The sequence below is a fragment of the Lates calcarifer genome, linkage group LG20 (assembly GCF_001640805.2).
Source record: "Lates calcarifer isolate ASB-BC8 linkage group LG20, TLL_Latcal_v3, whole genome shotgun sequence".
In the NCBI taxonomy this organism is placed as follows: domain Eukaryota; kingdom Metazoa; phylum Chordata; class Actinopteri; family Centropomidae; genus Lates; species Lates calcarifer.
The window spans coordinates 4,166,140-4,185,352 of NC_066852.1; the positions used below are offsets into that span (position 1 = coordinate 4,166,140).

A 19,213-nucleotide genomic window follows, 5' to 3' on the forward strand; every position below is an offset into this window, starting at 1 on the left:
AGAACATGAGTACAGTTGGCCTCGTTCCCATAACTTTCTATAGTGGGCACCAAAATCACAAACCAGTGGCAGCAGTAAAGCTCAACTCGACTGGACTGGACAACTAGCATACTCACAGTTGATATTAACTGAACAAGGCCAATAAATATACAAACATGAGTAATTAACTTCACTGTTGATATTACCTCGTATACCATCATGTGTTTGTTTATTTATTTAAGAATGCATTAATAATGTATTTGTTCATTAATGATAGATTTCATTTAACTATTTATCATTTTATTTATCTATTAAAAACTATCAAGTTATTTATTGATTGATGAACAACCATTTTTGTTCTACACTGATACTGTGACAACTCCTTATTTTGTTTGTTTTCTTAATCAAACAGATATTTACCTTTAATTATTTTACTATATTTTGTCATGGTTATCCATCTAATAGAGTGTCTAATAAAGAGGGAAAATGGTCTAATGCTATTAGCAAAGCAGGCACTGAATTCTCAAGCCACTGGAAAGGAGAAAGCTTCCCAAAATCCATTAAAATAAAACACAAGCCTTTACAGAAAAGGTAAAATTACAGCAGTGCTGAACAATGTGTTTAAAAAAAGTCTTTAGAAACTGCTTTTTAAAAAATGTCTAAATGTGACAGAAAGGTCAAGAACTGTATATCCATCATAGGATTGTTGACAGTCTGATTTGAGTGTGACAGCCTGTGAATAAAAGGTAGAGCACAGTAACCTGGAGTTTCCAGCTGCTCTCTGCTGCCACCTACTGCTGTGTGTCTGCAGCCCCTCCCTCCTGCTGCAGCTCAGGATTCTGATGTAATTAAGTTGTTACACAGCAAGGAGCAACAGCGAGAGGTGAGCTCACTGTTTTCCAACTTAACACTTTGAAAATATGGTGTTTTCTCTAAATGATTTACTGCAGTTTTCTCTGTATGTTGTCATTTTGTTCTAACTTACACTGTTCAGTTTGAAAAGTGGGATGTCAGTGAGGTTAGGGAGGAATACTTTGTGAAAATAACAGCAAAGGGAGAAACCATTACTCTCTAATCCAAATGTAGTGTTTATAAGAGCAGCAGATATTATCAGCTGGTACAACAGCAGACTGTTAATGTTACAGCATACCATAGAGTTTACTGAAGTTAAAACTCTCAACAGGAATATGGCAGGTTTTTCTTAAGGAGTCTCTGTCTGTAAACAGTTGGAATAGCCTTTTCTGCCTGTTGTCTTCAGTTTTGTTTTGTCTGTAGAACAACAGATGTGGCTGCTTTGCAGCTACTTATAAAATTCAAATTGTTGTCCATTTTAATCCAATCCCCACTGGACTGTTTGGACAGAAACTTGACGTTTTGACTCTAAAGTCATGTCAAGTGAATATGACAAACTGTAGTCCTCCTGTATAGTAACATAGATTTAGAGGGTATCCAATAAGAACTGTTAACTTCTATAAGTCTGTAGAGGATAAATGTTAAAGCTTGTGGCCATTAACTGACCTGAGTGGTTGAGGTTTATACTTATATTTACACATCTGGCTCTGTAGCAGCTTTATAAGCAGCTGTTAAGCAGCCACTGTTATATATTCAGTACTTATATTTACATTCATTAAAATGAAGTACAGTCATTTTAATACAATTAAGCATTTTTAACACAAACCTCAAACCAATCAAGTGAAATTTCCAACAAATCCCCACAGTACTGTGGTGATACTGGTGGACATGGACATTGTTAGAACTTGCAGACATTCCTCTTAAAGATTTTTGTTTTGTCTTAAAGAGAAAGCTGCTGGGATAAAAACAAAAACTTGAAGTTTTAAAATAAATGTTGACTGTTGACTAGATTCCAGTTCCCACACTCAGCTACAGTGATGTGTATCTGTGTTGTTACTTCCCTCTTTAGTTGCAAACTGAAGAATGAAAGACAGAGGTTATGAGTGGGAGGAAAGAATGAGGAAGAAAGGAATGTTTTTTAGTAAGAATAGTCACCAGTGTGTGAACATTACATGTCAAGGCAAAAGAGCATTCATGTTTATCAAGGTCTTGTGGTGGCTTGAATATCAAGTCATAACATGTTGCTCTGGACTCTTTACGCAATGCACATATATCTACAGTACTATGTACTCCTTGAAATGATAATCTAATAATACTGATCAGTTTTTTTTTACACCTTGTTAAAGTGCTACCTCCTGGGGATGCAATTAATCATTATTTTCATTACTGATCAATCTGCTGGTTGCTTTCTTAATAAATAATTTTGGCCTATGAAATGTCAGAAAAGAGCGAAAAATTCAGTTTGCTCATTTTGTCAAGACGTGTTAAACAGAAGACTTGGTCAGAAGACTGAGAAAACCAACAAATATTCTCATTGGGGAAACTGGAGGCAGTGATCCTTTATCATCTTTGTTTAAAAATGCTCATGAGTTATTAAACACATGGATTTACAAATGACTTCTCTCTCACACAGACCACCCAGTTTGTGTAAGCCACTGACACTGATCTGACTTGGAAGAACATACAAGGCCTTTGGGAGCTTCAAGAAGAACCGTCTGAAGTGGTGATCATATTCAGCCATCGGACACACAATCAAAGCTGTGGGAAGCATCAGCTGAGCACATAGCAGGCGGCAGCAGTCACCATGATTGACCTGAGCTTCCTGACGGAGGAGGAGCAGGAAACCATCCTGGCTGTGTTGAAAAGAGATGCTGAGCTGAAGAAAGCTGAGGAGCAGCGTGTCCAGTGAGTTCCTTGTGTTTGTTGTTTCACGTTTAACAGCTCTTGGTAGAGGAACTAACTAATCCTTTGCTCTTTAAGTTTGACCAGTTACAGACATTTTTTTGTCAAAGTGTAAAGGGTACAAATGTTTTATTGTCATAGAACCAGAAGTTTCAAGTGCAGGTGAAAATGTAGATAGCAGCATAGCAGAGGTTTATACACGGGGGAGTTTTTACAGAAGAATGTCTTCATTTTCTTATACCAAAACTTTTGAAATGAATCTTGTGGAAAGTGGATATATACTAATGACTATATGTCTGATATGTCTGCACCCAGTAACCTGCAGAAGACTATTAGCGACAGGAGCCAGCTGAGGTACTTGACTGGAGAATGGTTCTATGAGACCAAGCAGCTTCGACATCAGGATCGCATCCATGGCTCTGACATCATTAGGGCCTCCATGAGACACACACATAAACCATTAACTATATGTGAGTCTGCTACATTCTGCACTGCTTCTCTTTTACTGGAACATTGTAAGATGAAGTTCTGTGTGTGTGCACACGTGTGTGTGTGTGTGTGTGTGTGTGAAAAGAGATTAATCTTTCTCTCCATGAGTAGAACTGCATAAAAAGATCTTTGTCATTATGCGTCAGAAAGTCTACATGCTCACCAGAATATGGACCTTTCTATGCCTCCACACTGGTGACAGCTGTGGCTTGAGGCTTTATGTTTTCTAATTTTCATATTTGCGAATGTGATATCTCAGTAATGCCTTTTGATTAGATTTTGGCCAAAAGGTCAAAGGTCAAGGTGATTGTCACTCAACAAAACATATTTTTTTCTCTTGAATGTGATATATCAAGCCCTCTTTGAGGAAATGTCTTCAAATTTGGCACAAACATTCACTTGGAATCAAAGATTAGAACTGATTAGATTTTGGAGGTCAAAAGTCAAGGTTACTGTGACTGCACAAAGCAAGTAGAGTCGGTAGCATAGGCATGTTTATCCATTACAAAATCCTTACCGTTACTCATTTGATACGTCAGTTGATCTTTAGCAGAGTTCCAACTTTATCTGTCCGCTTGAAACAGCTTCACATCAGTTGTCTCAACTTGTTTCACTTGCCAGAACTAAACCATTATTAATTCTCCAAGAGAAAGTTAGAATCTCAATAAATTTAATTTTTACTGCTAGTCAGTCCTGGGAGCTTGCACTTGCAAATTATGCTACTAATCTAAAAAAAAAAAAAAAAAAAAGTACATGTAGCTTCTTATGCAGCTTTTTAAAAATTCACACTGCAGTCGTTATGTCATGTGACCCCAAAAGGCCCTGTTCCTTTGAACCCAAGAAAATGTGTAAAAAGTGATCTGAATCCTTTAAATCATTAGGTCTCACAAAGTTGTCATAATCCCTGGTATAAACAAAGGGCATTCCAGACAAGCCGGTCAGAGGAAAGAAATGACAGCAGTTACAATGACTTCTTAAATCACTACATATGAATGATCACAGGCTCTACAGGGGCTCAACATATACATATACATATACACTTTGTAAAGAAAAACACTATTGTAGATTTGATTTTTTAAAAATTTATTTATATTCACCCATAAAGAGACTGTCCTCCTATATAAAATAAGCCCAGAGGTCATCTGTGCAGCAGCTTATTATGGCCCATAAACTTATGGGGCCTCGTTCTTATGATGGGGAAAAAGATGTTGATGTACATAATGTAGTGTAAAGTGCAACAAAGTCCACTTTAGGAATAGACTGGGTTGGATGGATGGGTATACAACACACAGGACATTCACACAGGAGACCACTGTTTGTTTCCTGTTTGAACTAGAAGTCAGTTTCTTTCATCTATGACCAAACAATTTTAACAGAAACTATGATCTTTTCTTAAAAATAATCAGGTACATTTTATTTGGTACATTCCTGGTACATTCCTATGGTTTGTATCTGATGACCTGTAGAAACAAGTGACCCATATGGTTGTTCTGGTTAGAGGACTTGTTGGCTATACAATATTATAGTAACAGTACAGTAAATAGATAGAATTGTATTCCCTTACATTGGATTTATGACAAAAATCTTTATGGTGGTTCCCCTTTGGAAGAGTCTTTAGTGAATGTGTTATTGTGTGTAAATGAATATAAACAGCGTGTGTGTTAACAAGGAATGATTAACTTTCTGATTATGATTAACAGTATCAGTGTGTTGTGTGTTGCAGTGGAGCTCTGTCAGATATTGCCTGAGAAGTCCAGTTTTGTCAGCAGTGAAAATAAGGAAGTGTTTATCCCACCTGTGCTCTGTGGACTCCTTCAGGAGTCTCACTTGCACCTCAGCAATGAAAGGTGAGTTCAGAGAAACAAAGCAGAGGGAAAGCAGAAATCACCACATTTATCACATTAATTAGAGATTTTCGAGTTGAAATTTGAATTTCAGCTACAGCCTCTGCTGAAGTCAGACTTCATTTGTTTTTTTTTCTATTAAGGATTGCCCAACTGGTTGATTTGTTTGAAATAAATAAATAAATAAAATAAAGTTGTTATACTTGGTATTTCTAAATTAATCATGAACCTTTTTTTAATCATCATCCAGCTTATTGTTTTGGTTTTCTAGCCAACAACTTTATTGTTTTGGTGCAGCCTAAGCACTTTCATCAGCATTATTTTCAGCAGCTACTTTCAGTAAGAAAGTTCTGGTAAAGCTACTCTACACTACCTGCTCAGCAGCTAATGACAGACAGACACAGTTAGAGAGAAGCTGGTGAACATACAATCTGCAGAGATAGATAATTTTTACTCTGATGGAGACCAAAATCAGAGCTAAAATAACACATTCATCCAGTGACCTGAAACTCAAGTCAAAATGAATGTCACCCTGTGTCCACTGAATTTATAAAAAAGAAGCTGTTTGCTAACAGTGTTTCCATTTTTACTGCCGGAGTATTCACCTTTACGTATGTTACTGACATAGTTTTACATAAGGTGTTTGGATGCATCTTGAAAATGTCTAGAAAAGGTTTGATATGATTCTGATCACATTTTTTGAAAGGAAAACGCAGGTGCTAAATATATAGTTTCATTTTGTAGGGTGATATTTTAACAGTGGATTTATACACAATAGCAACTCTATATCACAGATATATTAGGATGTGGATAGACACACAATACTTGTTAATAGGATATAATCATTGTTGGTTTGGCTCTGCTCATGAGAATTGTTGACAGTAAAAAATATATATTACCAGGCATATCCTTTAAACTGAAGATTGGAGTAACAGACAAAAAGACATTACAATTAAAGGCAGACATTTAAGAACAAAGTGCTCCACAGCAATATAAGTATATTGTCTTTATACAGTGCCTTTTGTTATGGCACTTCCTCCATTTTTAAAATGCCAAAACTCCATTTTGGTTCAAGTAAAACAAACGTATACAAGAAGAATTTTGTCTCCTGCAGCTTTAAATAATCCAATAATTAATAATAATAATTTCAAACCCCATACACATTTAGGAAATAGTAACTCCACATAGTATGAATGAAACTTATGATTTGTGTTTGTTTCAGCACAATCACATGCTGCACTAGTAGAGTAGATTATTTGGGTGTGATTGAGTGTGTGGAGTGGTGCTCACTGTAAATGGATACTCTGTTGCTCCCCATAATCTTCTTTAAAGGTCAGGTCTCACATGTTCTCATGTTTTTCACTGCTTCTGAGCAACTAGAGCAATGATTAATATAAACATTCTAGCCTTTAGCTATGAGGATATACCTGCTTGTTCTTAAATGCAACTGTAAACTGTCCCATTACTCATGAGATGAGAAGTTTTGTTTCAGCCTAAACATCCACTTGCAGGCACTGATTAGGTAATAAGTTTATTATTTCACTAACCACTGACATGACATGACATGGCATAACTGCATGTCTCTTGTATCAAATGAAGTGTAATGCGCTTTGATAAGTACAGATATTTCCCAACTTAAAATGTAATTTCTTATTTTTGACCAGGAAAGTTTGAAGTTGCAAATCCTCTTTTCAGAAAATTTCAACGCATAATATAATCTCTGTTTATTTTGATAGGTATCAAAACCAGAACCCTTATGAAATACCACAAGATATTCCTAAACCAGTTTTACAGTCACCCACAAAGGTAGGATCCTGTCTGGAGAAATATAATCATATAAAAGGTTGAATGTGAGTTCATGGTTCACTGAGTTGCAGGTGTTACACAGAAAACAACAAAATTCAGTACACCCTTGATCAATATTATTGATGTGTTAAGAAACTGAACATTCTGTCCATTTAATGCAACTTTATGTGTTTTAAGCCAACTCCCAACAGGAAATGTTTGGCTAATTTACAGTGTATCGAGAGCTCAATATTAAAGTGCCAAATGCAACAAAAGTCTGACCCCCCTGAGGTGGTGTGTGAGTCCTCTTTAAGCTCTGATCCTCCATCAGAGACCTGGGAGTTTGAGGGTTCTGCAGAGTATCCTAGCTGTTCCTAGGACAAAGCTCTTCGGGACAGAGACCTCAGATGTTGTACCTGGAATCTGCTGGGGTCACTCTTCCAGTCCTGGGGTCACAGCCCCCAGTGCTCTGAGTACCAGTGGCACCACTGTTCCCCTTACTTTCCACATCCTTCCAAGCTCCTCTTTCAGCTCTTGGTATTTTTTGAGTTTCTCGTGTTCCTTCTTCTTGATGTTGCTGTCACTTGGGATTGCACCATTACATTACATACATTGCATTACATCTATCTACTACTGCCTTCTTCTGTTGTTTGATGACCAACATGATGTCCAGCTGGTTAGCCAGCACTACATTGTCAGTCTGGATCTAGAAGTCCCACAGGATCTTAGCTCAGTCTCAACCACCTTAGGAGGTGTCTTCCACTCTGACCTTCCAGCCCATACTCAGTACAGATGTTTCTGTACACCATACCAGCCACTTTGTTGTGGCGTTCCATGTATGCTGTTGTTGTGGTAGACCCTAGCCTCTATTGATCTTGTACTAGGTGCCTGTTCTTGTGCTGCCATGATTAGTATCTCTGTGCTGTCTTTCAGTCTACTCTTTTCTAGCTACTGGTAGGATTTCTTGATATCAGCTGTTGGCTAAGTTCCTGCGCCCTTGAACCTGACACTTACTGGATTAAGGAATTTCTACCTCCTGCACTACAAAATACCCCCAAATGAATAAAAGGTGTATTTCCCTTTTTTTCTTAGCCCTTTAAACCCAAAGCTGAGTTACTCAGAAATGTCATCATTTGGCATGAGAATGGAAGCTGTGGTGTTCATGGTTTTTTCTAAAACCTTGTTCATGCAGTTTGCATTAACTGGAAATCACCCGCACAATCAAATGTGTTGCAGTGATTGTAGGTACACTAATTTTTGTTGCATTAAGGCTGTATTTTGGGGCCTGTATTTTCAATATAATCCATCCAACCTGTTTGTTTTTACTACACATAAAATCACTTATATTTTAAAATACTCCAATTTATTTAAGATTAAATATTTTAGTGATACTGACCAGTGTTGTACTCACTTTTGTTGTATGCTGTCTGTACCAATCTTTCTCTCTTGTTGAAGCAGAGAAAAAATCCTTTCAACACTGAGTTCAATGCAAGTCACCCTTTTGAAGAAAAGGACAGTCAGTTATTGGATGGAGCAGTGGATCAAAACACACAGAAACCAAGTGAGGGTGAGTTTAATATATTGTAACCTTCTGAATAAACATCAGCTTGTGTGATTTTAAATATGTATTTTGAGAGTAAGTGGACTACTTTTCCACTGTGATCTAATGATATATCATGTGCTATGTTTTGAATTGAGTGGCTACATGACGGATGGATCATGAAAGCTGTTACATTACAAACCTATGTAAGTGTGGTTCTAGCAAGCAATCCATTTGACATCCTGGTGTATGGGTCCTTTACACTGCAGTTGTTTTAACCTTTGCTATGAATAGCATGTTATAGCATGAGCAGTGGTTGCATGGCAGTTGACAGCATGTACTGGCTTGTCATTTCTAACAATCTTATAATCTGAGTTCATTCCATTGTATTTTTGTTGTAATTTCAGAAAAGACATTTTGACACAGTGGTGCAGGAAATATGGCAGAAAAGTGACAAAATGAGCCAATGGTCAGGGACTACAGATTTTTTCAGGGATTATCAAAGGGAAATGCACAAGGCTGCCAGACTAGCCAGAAGATTACCAAGAAATACATTCCAAAGCGTTAATCTTTACTGCATGACTTGTGGCTGATGAAAATATTTCACAGCTGAGCGATGAAAACAATGTTTTTGTGGATAAAATTATATGATAAAGAGGGCACAGGCTGATCAGGCTGTTGAGGTTATGAAGCAGTATAAATATATTGGCATTGTAACAGATGACAAGCTGACAATGAATGTCAGGTCGATACTGTGATTAAAAAAGTACACCAGTGCATGTACTTTTATCAGTAGCTTTGAAGTTTTAATGTTGACAGTACCTTGATGAAAATGTTTTATTTTGCTTTATTGAATCTGTTCTCACATTCTCCTTTGTCAGTTTATACGGGTCACTTAACATCAAAAACTGAGACAAACTGCAGGGTATTGTCAACAAATTGTCATTTCATTTCAGTATCCCTTGTTATTTCTGTGTTTCTGCTGCTTAGGGTAAGGTTAGGTTAGGCAAGTTGTGGTTATGGGTGGGATTTAGGGTAATTCTCCAGGAAATAAATGCAAATCTACATAATTTCCCCAAAAGTGACAAAAGTGTTAATTGTCTTTACAGATGTCTCTGAGCACTGTCATTCAGAGCTCCTAAGCTCTGCAGTGACTGACCTTGTTTCTGCTGAGCAGGAGTCAGGTAAGCCTGTTGACCTGGAGACAGAGCTTGAAGAGGACTGTCACTCTAAGGCCAAGGCTAATGTTGCATCTGGGCCTGAACAAAGCACAGACATTTCTGTCAAGGCTACCTCAGACACCAAAGGCAGCTCAAAGGGTTCATCTCATGCTGTTTCACCACGGCCTAGACAAAGAATGCTAGGAATTTTTAGAACAGAGAAACAGAAATGTGCTGAAGTGCACATGATTCATCCACAGAAAGAGGTGAAGATACAGCAGAAAGAACCAGGCAATACACAGAATATCTCCCTCTGTGCTACAGAGGAAGGTGTAGACACTGTGGACAAACCTTCAAGTGTCAAACATAAAGTTAAACCCTCTGAGATGACGGAGGTCAGAAACCTACATCTTAAAGCACTACAGAACACTTCATTTAAAGAAACACTGACCACAGTAGATGCAGAAATTCAGCAAAATGCAGCAGGAGGCAGAGTTGTTCAGTTTCCAGAGAGACCATTGAATCTGAAAGCTTCCTGGGAGAGAGAAAACACTTGTGCCATAGAAGAGGCAATACAAGAAGATATCTCCAAGACAGGAAAAGAAGCTTTATATGGCCCTCAGACATATGTGGAGAACAAAACAAATCTCTCAGCTCAAAAAGAAATGACAGTTGAGGATGCCATTGGCAGGTCCCAGGAAAAGATTTTGTTAGCACAGACTGAATGCAGCCTCTCGGTAGATTTATCAAAAGAAGATGGCACATATAGAGCTAATCCAGTCCTCATCTATGAAGAGACTGATGACTCTTTGACAGGTTCAGTAACAGAGTCACAGGTTTCTGAGTCACAGGAAAACATCATCACTCTTGAATCTTCCTTTGTAGCCCAAAAGCAGCCAGGGGGTGTTCCAATTTCTGTACCCAGACCAACCAGTTCTGGTCATCAGGAGGACAAGCCAGCACCGCATCACACTGGTGAGCTTAAGCATTTCTGGGAGACAAGAGTCAAAGAAGCCTCAAGCAGCTCAATACTCAGTGATAAAGTAGTTTCCCCTCAGTCTGATCTAAGAACACACTTAATTAACAAAGAGAAGTCTGACAGAGAGGAACAGACATCTCCACTCCAAACTAGGAATGTTGTCTTGAAATCATTGAAAGTGACAGACAAAGGTTTTGTCAGTCAGAGTCCAGACAGGTCACACCAAAGAAGGTCTGCTAATACTATGGATGCACAGTCAGCATGTCACCAATACCAAGTCAAAGCTGATACAGACTCTCAGGGGAACCTCCTCAGTTCCAGTAAATTCCAAATGCCAAGTTCACAACACCAGGATGACGAGGTCAGGAGGAGTCCATTGAAGACCTGCCACCCAAGGGTCCTACCTAGAGATTCCTCCAGTCCTAGGACATCCAGGCTGGAGGGTTCTCCCTTGAAAACTTTTCCTATAGACATCAACCCTCAGACTAAGGCTGCTGAAGAGCAACAAGGGAAGTTAATACCAGTGCCAAGACAGAGGAAGAGTCCCTCACATGGAGTAAAGCAAACAGTGTTGACAGATACCAAACCTAGTTCAGACATTACCTCATGTCCTCTGCCTTTACATCCTGAGGACAGAGGTGCTTGCTTTGGTAATGTAAATACACAACAAAGTAATTCAAGCTCCTCTACTTCACCACAGTCCAAAAAAGCTTCAGAGAAGAAACTGGGGACTTTTACATACCTGGCCAGATCTTTTGTCTCTCAGGATTGTCAGCACTACCTCGGGCCACAGGAGAAGGCCCATGCCCCTCCTTTTCACCAAGAGAAAGATGTTGCTGAACAGAGTGATGCAGTGCATGGACCACAAAATGCCCTCAGAGGCTTTGTGGCAAACCAGAGTGACAGTCCTACTGAGGGGAATCTTCCTAGAATCAGTTCTTGGATTGTGGAAAAGAAAGATGGAAACTCCAGCCAAGACACAACACCCAGGGCCTTGTACCCGTTGCGGACAAGTTCAGGCAGTGAGCGCTTTCCATTTTCATTACTCCTATGATAATGATTGAGAAATGGAGCCATGCAGTCAAGTTTTTTTAAACAAATCATACCACATTAATAAATTAACATTACAATGAGTATGATTTGACTGAGAGTTAGCATGCTGACAAATTCCTCAATTTCATGTTTGTACAATCTGCTGTGCTCACCGACCTTAATTGTTCTTTTAATTTGCTCCTCAAATGTATCAATATAAAACAGTAGAGCAAAAACTTAGATTGTAGCCAGCTTAATCAGTAGAAAACTAGTTTAGTTTTCAGTTAAATGTGCTTTTGATTGTGATTAAAGAGCTGCTGATACATTAGATAGGTGGTTTGTAAGAAGCAGCTAATCATCAAGATTTAAACTGACTACTGTCACCAACAACAGTATTCCTGTCATTTACTATTATTATTTATCCTAAACTGATTTACTAAGGATTATACTTGCGTAAAATATTTGTTTATTAGTAATGCTTGTTTTCTAGTCATTGAAACAGAAGCATTGTAGTTTCAGATGGTTGCTTAAGTAGATCAGAAACTGTGTACCATATGTGTTTATATTCCAGAGCTGATCATGTTTCATTTGTGGCAGGTTATGTTGAGAGCTCTAGTCCCATCATGTCAGCTCTGAAACGATTATCTTCAAGGAGCATGTCGTCGTCTAAAAGTCTGGAAAATCTCACCTCACAAACAAGTAACAAAACTCTTTATTCTTCGGATACTGCACCCATGTTCTTTAACACATAATGGTTATAAAGCTTCATTGTATCATCACTGCATTATTCCTTCAAAACAAAAGTCTTAATCATGTTACATGACATAATTTTATATGGGAGTGATATGAATATAATACTGTTTCATGGCCTTATTTCCTTATAGGAGAAGAGAAGACCAAAAATAACTCAAGAGAGCAAATTAATTTAAGTGTGGATGATGGTAAACATGTTGTCTTTATATACACATTTATTAGAATATACTCAGGGTGGGCAATAATTCAAACATGCAAACTGCATCCTTTTGAAATACTTATTATACTGCATGATCATTGTAAGAGATTCAAACATTATATCTTTCTTCCAGTTTCTTCACCTCCACCATCAGCCTTTACTCTCCCTAACTCCAAGAAGATCAAAAACAATCTGTCAGTGCCCGTTCTGCAGCAGGATGAGGTAAATCACTTGACTATAGCATGAGTATACTGAATCCACACCAAAAGTATATCTAGTAGATATCAAGTATTCAACATCTACAATGCAATGAGTGATATATATATTTACCAACTTTAAGATTAATGATTGATTTGCTTTCAATACTGATTTCAGTGATTTTATCTTTTTCTTCAATGGGTGATTTTTTGATATTTTTTTGTTTATGGTTTTCTTTGTTATTATCAGACAGATGGCGACAGCATGTTTGAGACCAACTTGGGTTTGAGAAGAAACACAGGCAGTTCCACATCAAACATAAGTCTCTCCTCAGGACTAGCCTCCATGTCGTCTGTATGTACATATTAACCACATGTAGATGATATGAGTTGCTGGTAAAAATATACAGTGCATATTACCTGTGAGTTACATCTCTCAGCTGTTGAATGTTACTACTAAAATTACTACTAAAAAACTTGAACGATGAAGCTGGTGATATTCTGTATTCTCTTAAGGTATTTTTTGTTAAAAATTTTTATTTTAAAAATTTGACCATATCAAATAGAAAGAATATCAGTTTTATTTTTATTTTAAAAAAATGTCTTGTCTTCATGTGGGATTAAGATAATATATGTAATCTACTTTTATCTATCCAGTAACTGACTTAGGTCCATGAATGGAATGGGAGTATATAATGGTGTGGTAACATTTGATATAGTCACTGTAAATGTTCATAGCTGCCATAAAATTTGTTCATGCAACAGAAACTTTTCTTCCTTTAAACACTGAGTTAAAATCAGAGGGGATGGTTTCTCTTTTGTGTCATATTATGAATGAGCAGGTCGGCGGCAGTACCAGCAGCATTTACCCTGCAGACTTTGGTGACATTGACGTCCAGGGAAACATCCAGTTTGCTGTGAACTACATCCAGAAGCTTGGAGAATTTCACATCTTTGTGGTGCACTGTAGGGAACTGGCCATTGCCGACACCAAAAAGAACCGCTCAGACCCGTAAGTGCTTGCTATACACTATATACTATATATATATATATATATATACTATATATACTAATATATATTATGTATGGTCACAATGGTCACAGTAGAACAAATATTATATCATCCAGTCATATTTGTGGAGAAGGGAGACTGACAGGTCTGAAAAGAAACTTGTATCACATTTGTGTATTACCACTTAGTGGATTTGTCCAGGTATCTAGGTTCTAAGAGGAGAGGGGCATATAATGAAGTAGTTAAGACATTTCTTTTCCCTTCTTTAATAACTCACACTTTTTTTTTAGTTACCGGTATATGGAAAATAACTTTTCACACATTTTTCATTTACTGTAGTGCAGTCTCAATTTTTGGTGTTTGGACTCAGTAAGTTAAAACATCAAACAAAACAAAAACATGAGATCTAAAAATGAAAACGTCTGTATCGCTCATAGATATAACTAATACAGAGGGACTGACTGAGAGATTTTGGATACACACACACACACACACACACATATAGATAGCTATGCTAAATGCTGACAACATCCTGGGCTCTTCCTCTCTTTCCAAAACATAAAAAACTTGTCTTCCACGCATGCACTCTTCCCTCTCAAGTTCGCCACTACGAATTGCTAATGGACCTCAATAACTAGGGGATAAGATGAGTTTGGTTGTAGAATGATGCCTCATCAGTCTACCTGGCTATACTGTCATTTGAAGAATTTATAATAATTAAGTCAATATGTTTTGGTTTAGAATGTAAGTAACTCTATTATCTTTTCACAGGTATGTGAAATGTTATATTCTTCCTGACAAAACAAAGTTGGGAAAGAGAAAAACCACAGTAAAAAAGAAGACTGTAAACCCCACCTACAATGAAATCCTCCGCGTAAGAATTACATATTCAGTCTTACAAATTTCACTTTATATTCATTACATATTTTACAAACGTTGTTGCCTTCTTCTCCTACCTATAGTTTAAAATCCCAATGGAGGTGTTGAAAACTCAGAAGTTGAACATCTCGGTGTGGCACAACGACACTTTTGGGCGGAACTGCTTCTTGGGCGAGGTGGATCTGGATTTGTCAGAGTGGGACTTCAACAACACACAGATAAATGAATATCCATTAGAAGCTAGGGTAAAGACATAATTTCTGCAGGTAGTAGGTGTGTATTGTAGATGTGATTTTATAACACATTTAATTACCTTAACCCAATTCTTCAGGTGTCAGCACAAACCTCAGCACTGTCTCCTTCACGTCTGATGGACGGCAGAGGACAGATAAGAGTTGCCCTGAGATTCTTGCCGCAGACATCACACAGTAAGCTGATGACTTCTCAGTTTCCATCAATTATTTCCTATCATTTTAATCTTGATTTGATTATTTTTATTATCACTTATTGTGGTTTCTGACTGCATCCATAGGTAAGAGAACATCTAGGATGGAAACTGGTGAAGTGCAGATTTGGGTGAAAGATTGCAAGAATCTCCCTTCAGTCAGAGGAGTTATTATTGACCCATTTGTGAAATGGTAGGATGTCCTAAAAACTGTCAGGTCACTGGCTATGGAAATCCAAAGTGTTCAAAATCAAATAAATAAGTCAAGCATTATGAAATAAATAACCATGAAAAAATACTGATAAAATATTTGTCAAACAATTGTCAAACAATCCAATACATTTTACACTCCTACAAGAATTACCACCTTAACGTGGTTGAAGGGTTTGTGTGTCTGACCAAGACTTCCTTTGTGGATGAGACAGAATCTGAGGACTTGGGGGAAGCCCCACCTATATTTTTGGCAGAGGTCACTGAGGTTGTCAAAAAGCACAGTACCAGTAGAGTGGCAGACCAGAGTGGTGGTTCTCAATTTCAAAAATGGGGACTGGAGGGTATGCTCCAATTACCTCAGAAAGAACAATGCCAATACCATTCTGGCTGTGGAACCATGAACCAGTGGACCAGCTCCTTGTCCTCGCAGGAGTGCTGAGGAGGTCATGGGAGTTTGACTGTCCAGTCTACATGTGTTTTGTGGACTCAGAGAAGGCCTATGACCGTGTCCCCCAAGGGACCTTGTGGGGGTAAAGAGCGAGCATGGGGTACCAGGGACACTCAGCTGAGCCATTAGGTCCCTGTACAACCAAAGTGAGAGTTGTGTCTGCATCCTTTGCACAAAGTCAAACATGTTTTCAGTGGGTGTTGGACTCCACCAAGGTTGCACCTTGTCTGCAATTCTGTTTGTGATATTCATGGATGGGATTTTGGGCAGCACGGGGCTTTTCTCTGTGGACTTTGCATGTTCTCCCTGTGCCTGCGTGGGTTCTCTGGCTTCCCCTCACTTTAATTAATTAATTGGTTAATTGGTGATTCTAAATTAGGTGTGAATGTGAGTGTGAATGGTTGTTTGTCTATATGTGTTGGCCCTGTGCTGGGCTGGCCATCCGTACAGGGTGTACCCTGCCTCTTGCCCAATGACAGCTGGGATAGGCTCCAGCACCTCTGAGTCTGAGGCCATGGTTCTGTGTTGGAAAATGGTGGATTGTTTCCTCCAGGTTAGGGGAGAGCTAGCTTCCCCAAGTGAAGGAGTTCAAGTATCTCGGGGTCTAGTTCATAAGTGGGGGTACAATAGAGCAGAAGATTGACAGGTGGATTTGTGCAGTATCAGTAGTAATGCAGATGTTGTACTAGACTGCTGTGGTGAAAGAGGGAGCTGAGCCAGAAGGCAAAGCTCCCCATTTATCAGTTGATCTACATTCCAACCCTAACCCAAAATGAGTTTCCTCCATAAGGTTGAGGAGCTCAGACATCTGGAGGGAGCTCGAATTAGAGCTGGTGATCCTTCACTTTGAGAGGAGCCAGTTGAGGTGGTTCTGGTATCTCATTAGGATGCCTCCTGGGTGCCATCCTTTGGAGGTTTTCTGGGCACCTCCAACCAGTAGGAGACCCTGTGGTAGACCCAGAACTTGCTGGAGGGATTATATGTCCCATCTGTCCTGGGAACACCTCTGGATCCCCCAGGAGGAGCTGGAAAGTGCTGCTTACTCTGCTGCCACCTTAATTAGACCCTGGATAAGCAGAGGAAAATGCGTGGATGGATGGAACTTTATAAGACAACTGATAATTATGAAATGTTATCATGATTTTTTCACAATAACACTAGTTAATTGCAGGTCTTTTTGAATGTCTAAATATCAATCAAGAAAAACACAGCACAGCTAATTATGTGATTGGCTATTTGTGCACTGTGAAATAAAGACAGACTTGTTTGAATGAAATCAAAAGGACAATGCTTTGATTAGCCAATTTCTGGATTGACAGAAAATTATTACTACTAATTACCAGTTAGATAATCAGTTAATCATTTATGTCACTTTATTGGCAAAAATATTAAACATTTTGGGGCAATAGGAAATTGGCTGTGTTTTTTCTTTTGATATCTCCTGTTGTTTTATAGACCAAATTGATTAAATAATTGATTGATTAATCAGAAAAAGTAATCTGAATATTAGTCAACAGTGAAAATAATCATTAGCTACAGGTATAGTTATTTGACATATTTTGTCTGTATTTATTCATGTGATTATTCATTTTATAATGACTTATTTATTTATTTTTGAACTGTGTTTCCAGTTTTTGTCAGGTCTGTCAAAATGAATGAATGCCCTTAAACTCCTCCCTTTCCTTCTGTTGCAGCACCGTACTTCCTGACACAAGCAGGAAAAGCCGTCAGAAGACACGGGTGGTGAAGAGGACAGCCAACCCAATGTTCAACCACACCATGGTGTATGATGGCTTCCACACAGAGGACCTCAGAGAGGCCTGTGTGGAGATCACAGTGTGGGATCATGACAGACTAAACAGCCACTACATTGGAGGCCTGAGGCTTGGGCTAGGGACAGGTGAGATTCCACTCCACTGTTACTCATTTTAGGATGATTACATCTGCAGTCTGGATGCTTTTCATGTTTTCCAACTGGCATTAAGTCTGATCTGAATTCCATTACAAACAATTAAGTTTGGATCAGTTCAGATAGTAACTCTCCCACAGCACCAAAACAGAAACACAATAATAACACAATGCAACAACATTAGACAGTGCTGGCACTATATATGCAGTACAGAGTGTGGTAAAAGGTACCTGTGATAAAAGCAAAGAAAAATGCAACAATAACGGGGATGATATAAGGTACTAAGCTGTACAGAAAACCAAAAAGTAGTTTGTTTTTGTATTAGAATTAAGAATTACAAATATTTCATGTAGAATAAATCAAAACTTTACCATGTTGTACATAATTTTTTAGAAATCTTTATCTTTGATGAGAGGTGGATTTAGCTTTGCAGCTGATGTGTCTGCAAAACATGTCATGAAAACATTAAGCTGCTTTTCACCAGTGATTTTACTACAATGTTGATTCCTGTTAAATATAGAAAATGCAGTCTTTGTTGCCCTTTCTTGCATATTTTCTCAGTGTTCACACCAAAACTTGATTCCTGGTCAATATAAACACCAAGGTACTAACAGGTGTCCAGTTTCCACTTCCTGCCCTTTAACACTAGTCTGAGAAGATAGAATTAGTATTATTTTTAAGGTGGTTATCATAACTTTGATTTGATGTTCAATCTCATGAGGTTAGAATTATAGATTGATAAGTGGTCCAGGTAATGAACAAATCTGACACATTGTTAAATGTACACCATTGTTAACACACCATTGTGTCCTTTGGAGACGGTATGGAATATCCAGTCATGCTCCCCTCACAGTTAGGATCGTTTACATAAGTTTTTGTCTATATAAAACATTCAGATTGTATTTTAATACTATGTATAAATGTTTTTCCCTTACATATAACAATCATTCTAGCATGAGTTTCTATTAATACCTTCATATTAAGAAAATCATTTCTGTGCCTGTCTGTGCAGGAAAGAGTTATGGAGTGGAAGTGGCTTGGATGGATTCAACGACAGATGAAGCAAATTTATGGCAGAGGATGTTACAGTCTGATGGGGAATGGGTGGAGGATGTTTTACCTCTGAGAATGTTGGTGATGGCAAAAAACTTGTCTAAATGAGGTTGCTTAAAATGTGATGACAAATGTGTGGATTTGGATAGAGCTACACATTTTGAGTGGAGGAAGCAGCTTTGATTAACCATGTGTATGTATCTGTATAACTGATGATCATTGTATCATAAAGTAATACACAACCTACTTTTGTTTGTATAGTCCAAACCACATGTTACATTTGTTGTCTCATATTTTATTATTATTATTGGTCAAAAAAAAAAAAAAGATATAAAGTAGGGTAGAGGATACAATGTAAACTAAATGAAATTTGTGATCTGAAGGTATATTCTACCTGAGCATTTATGATTTGTATATAGTCCTGTAATTGCAAGGTGATTACTGCATCAAGCACTTCCATCTTCAATAAACTGAATATTAATGTGACTTGTTATTTGGTGGTCAAATAATGGTTACATTTTAGAGGTTCAATTCAGATTAGAA

At 38.0% G+C, this 19,213-nt stretch overlaps 1 protein-coding gene across 11 annotated transcripts; it reads left to right on the top strand.

Annotated features, from left to right (window-relative positions):
- The first annotated feature begins 780 nt into the window (after positions 1–780).
- On the top strand, positions 781–19,156 carry sytl2a (synaptotagmin-like 2a). 11 transcript variants are annotated; one of them, XM_018691237.2, is made up of 18 exons: positions 781–862; positions 2,465–2,736; positions 3,049–3,203; positions 4,946–5,069; positions 6,803–6,872; positions 8,307–8,418; positions 9,501–11,552; positions 12,160–12,261; positions 12,447–12,503; positions 12,648–12,736; positions 12,962–13,066; positions 13,554–13,723; positions 14,495–14,597; positions 14,686–14,847; positions 14,934–15,030; positions 15,135–15,240; positions 17,403–17,608; positions 18,630–19,156. In XM_018691237.2, exons 2-18 carry the CDS (start codon positions 2,636–2,638, stop codon positions 18,776–18,778), a joined length of 3,960 nt encoding a protein of 1,319 aa, XP_018546753.1. In that variant the 5' UTR covers positions 781–862; positions 2,465–2,635; the 3' UTR covers positions 18,779–19,156. The 11 variants fall into 11 exon arrangements, 10 of the variants coding, with proteins under 10 accessions (XP_018546753.1, XP_018546763.1, XP_018546755.1 ...); XM_018691247.2 differs by having other exon boundaries at positions 10,437–11,552; XM_018691239.2 differs by having other exon boundaries at positions 8,307–8,412.
- Positions 19,157–19,213: the final 57 nt, after the last annotated feature.

Bases quoted from the DNA above. Each gene is read 5' to 3' on its own strand.
- sytl2a (XM_018691237.2), top strand. From the start codon at position 2,636: ATGATTGACCTGAGCTTCCTGACGGAGGAGGAGCAGGAAACCATCCTG. The intron at 5,070-6,802 runs GTGAGTTCAGAG...TTATTTTGATAG, and splicing joins TTGCACCTCAGCAATGAAAG to GTATCAAAACCAGAACCCTT. The intron at 15,031-15,134 runs GTAAGCTGATGA...CTGCATCCATAG, and splicing joins CTTGCCGCAGACATCACACA to GTAAGAGAACATCTAGGATG.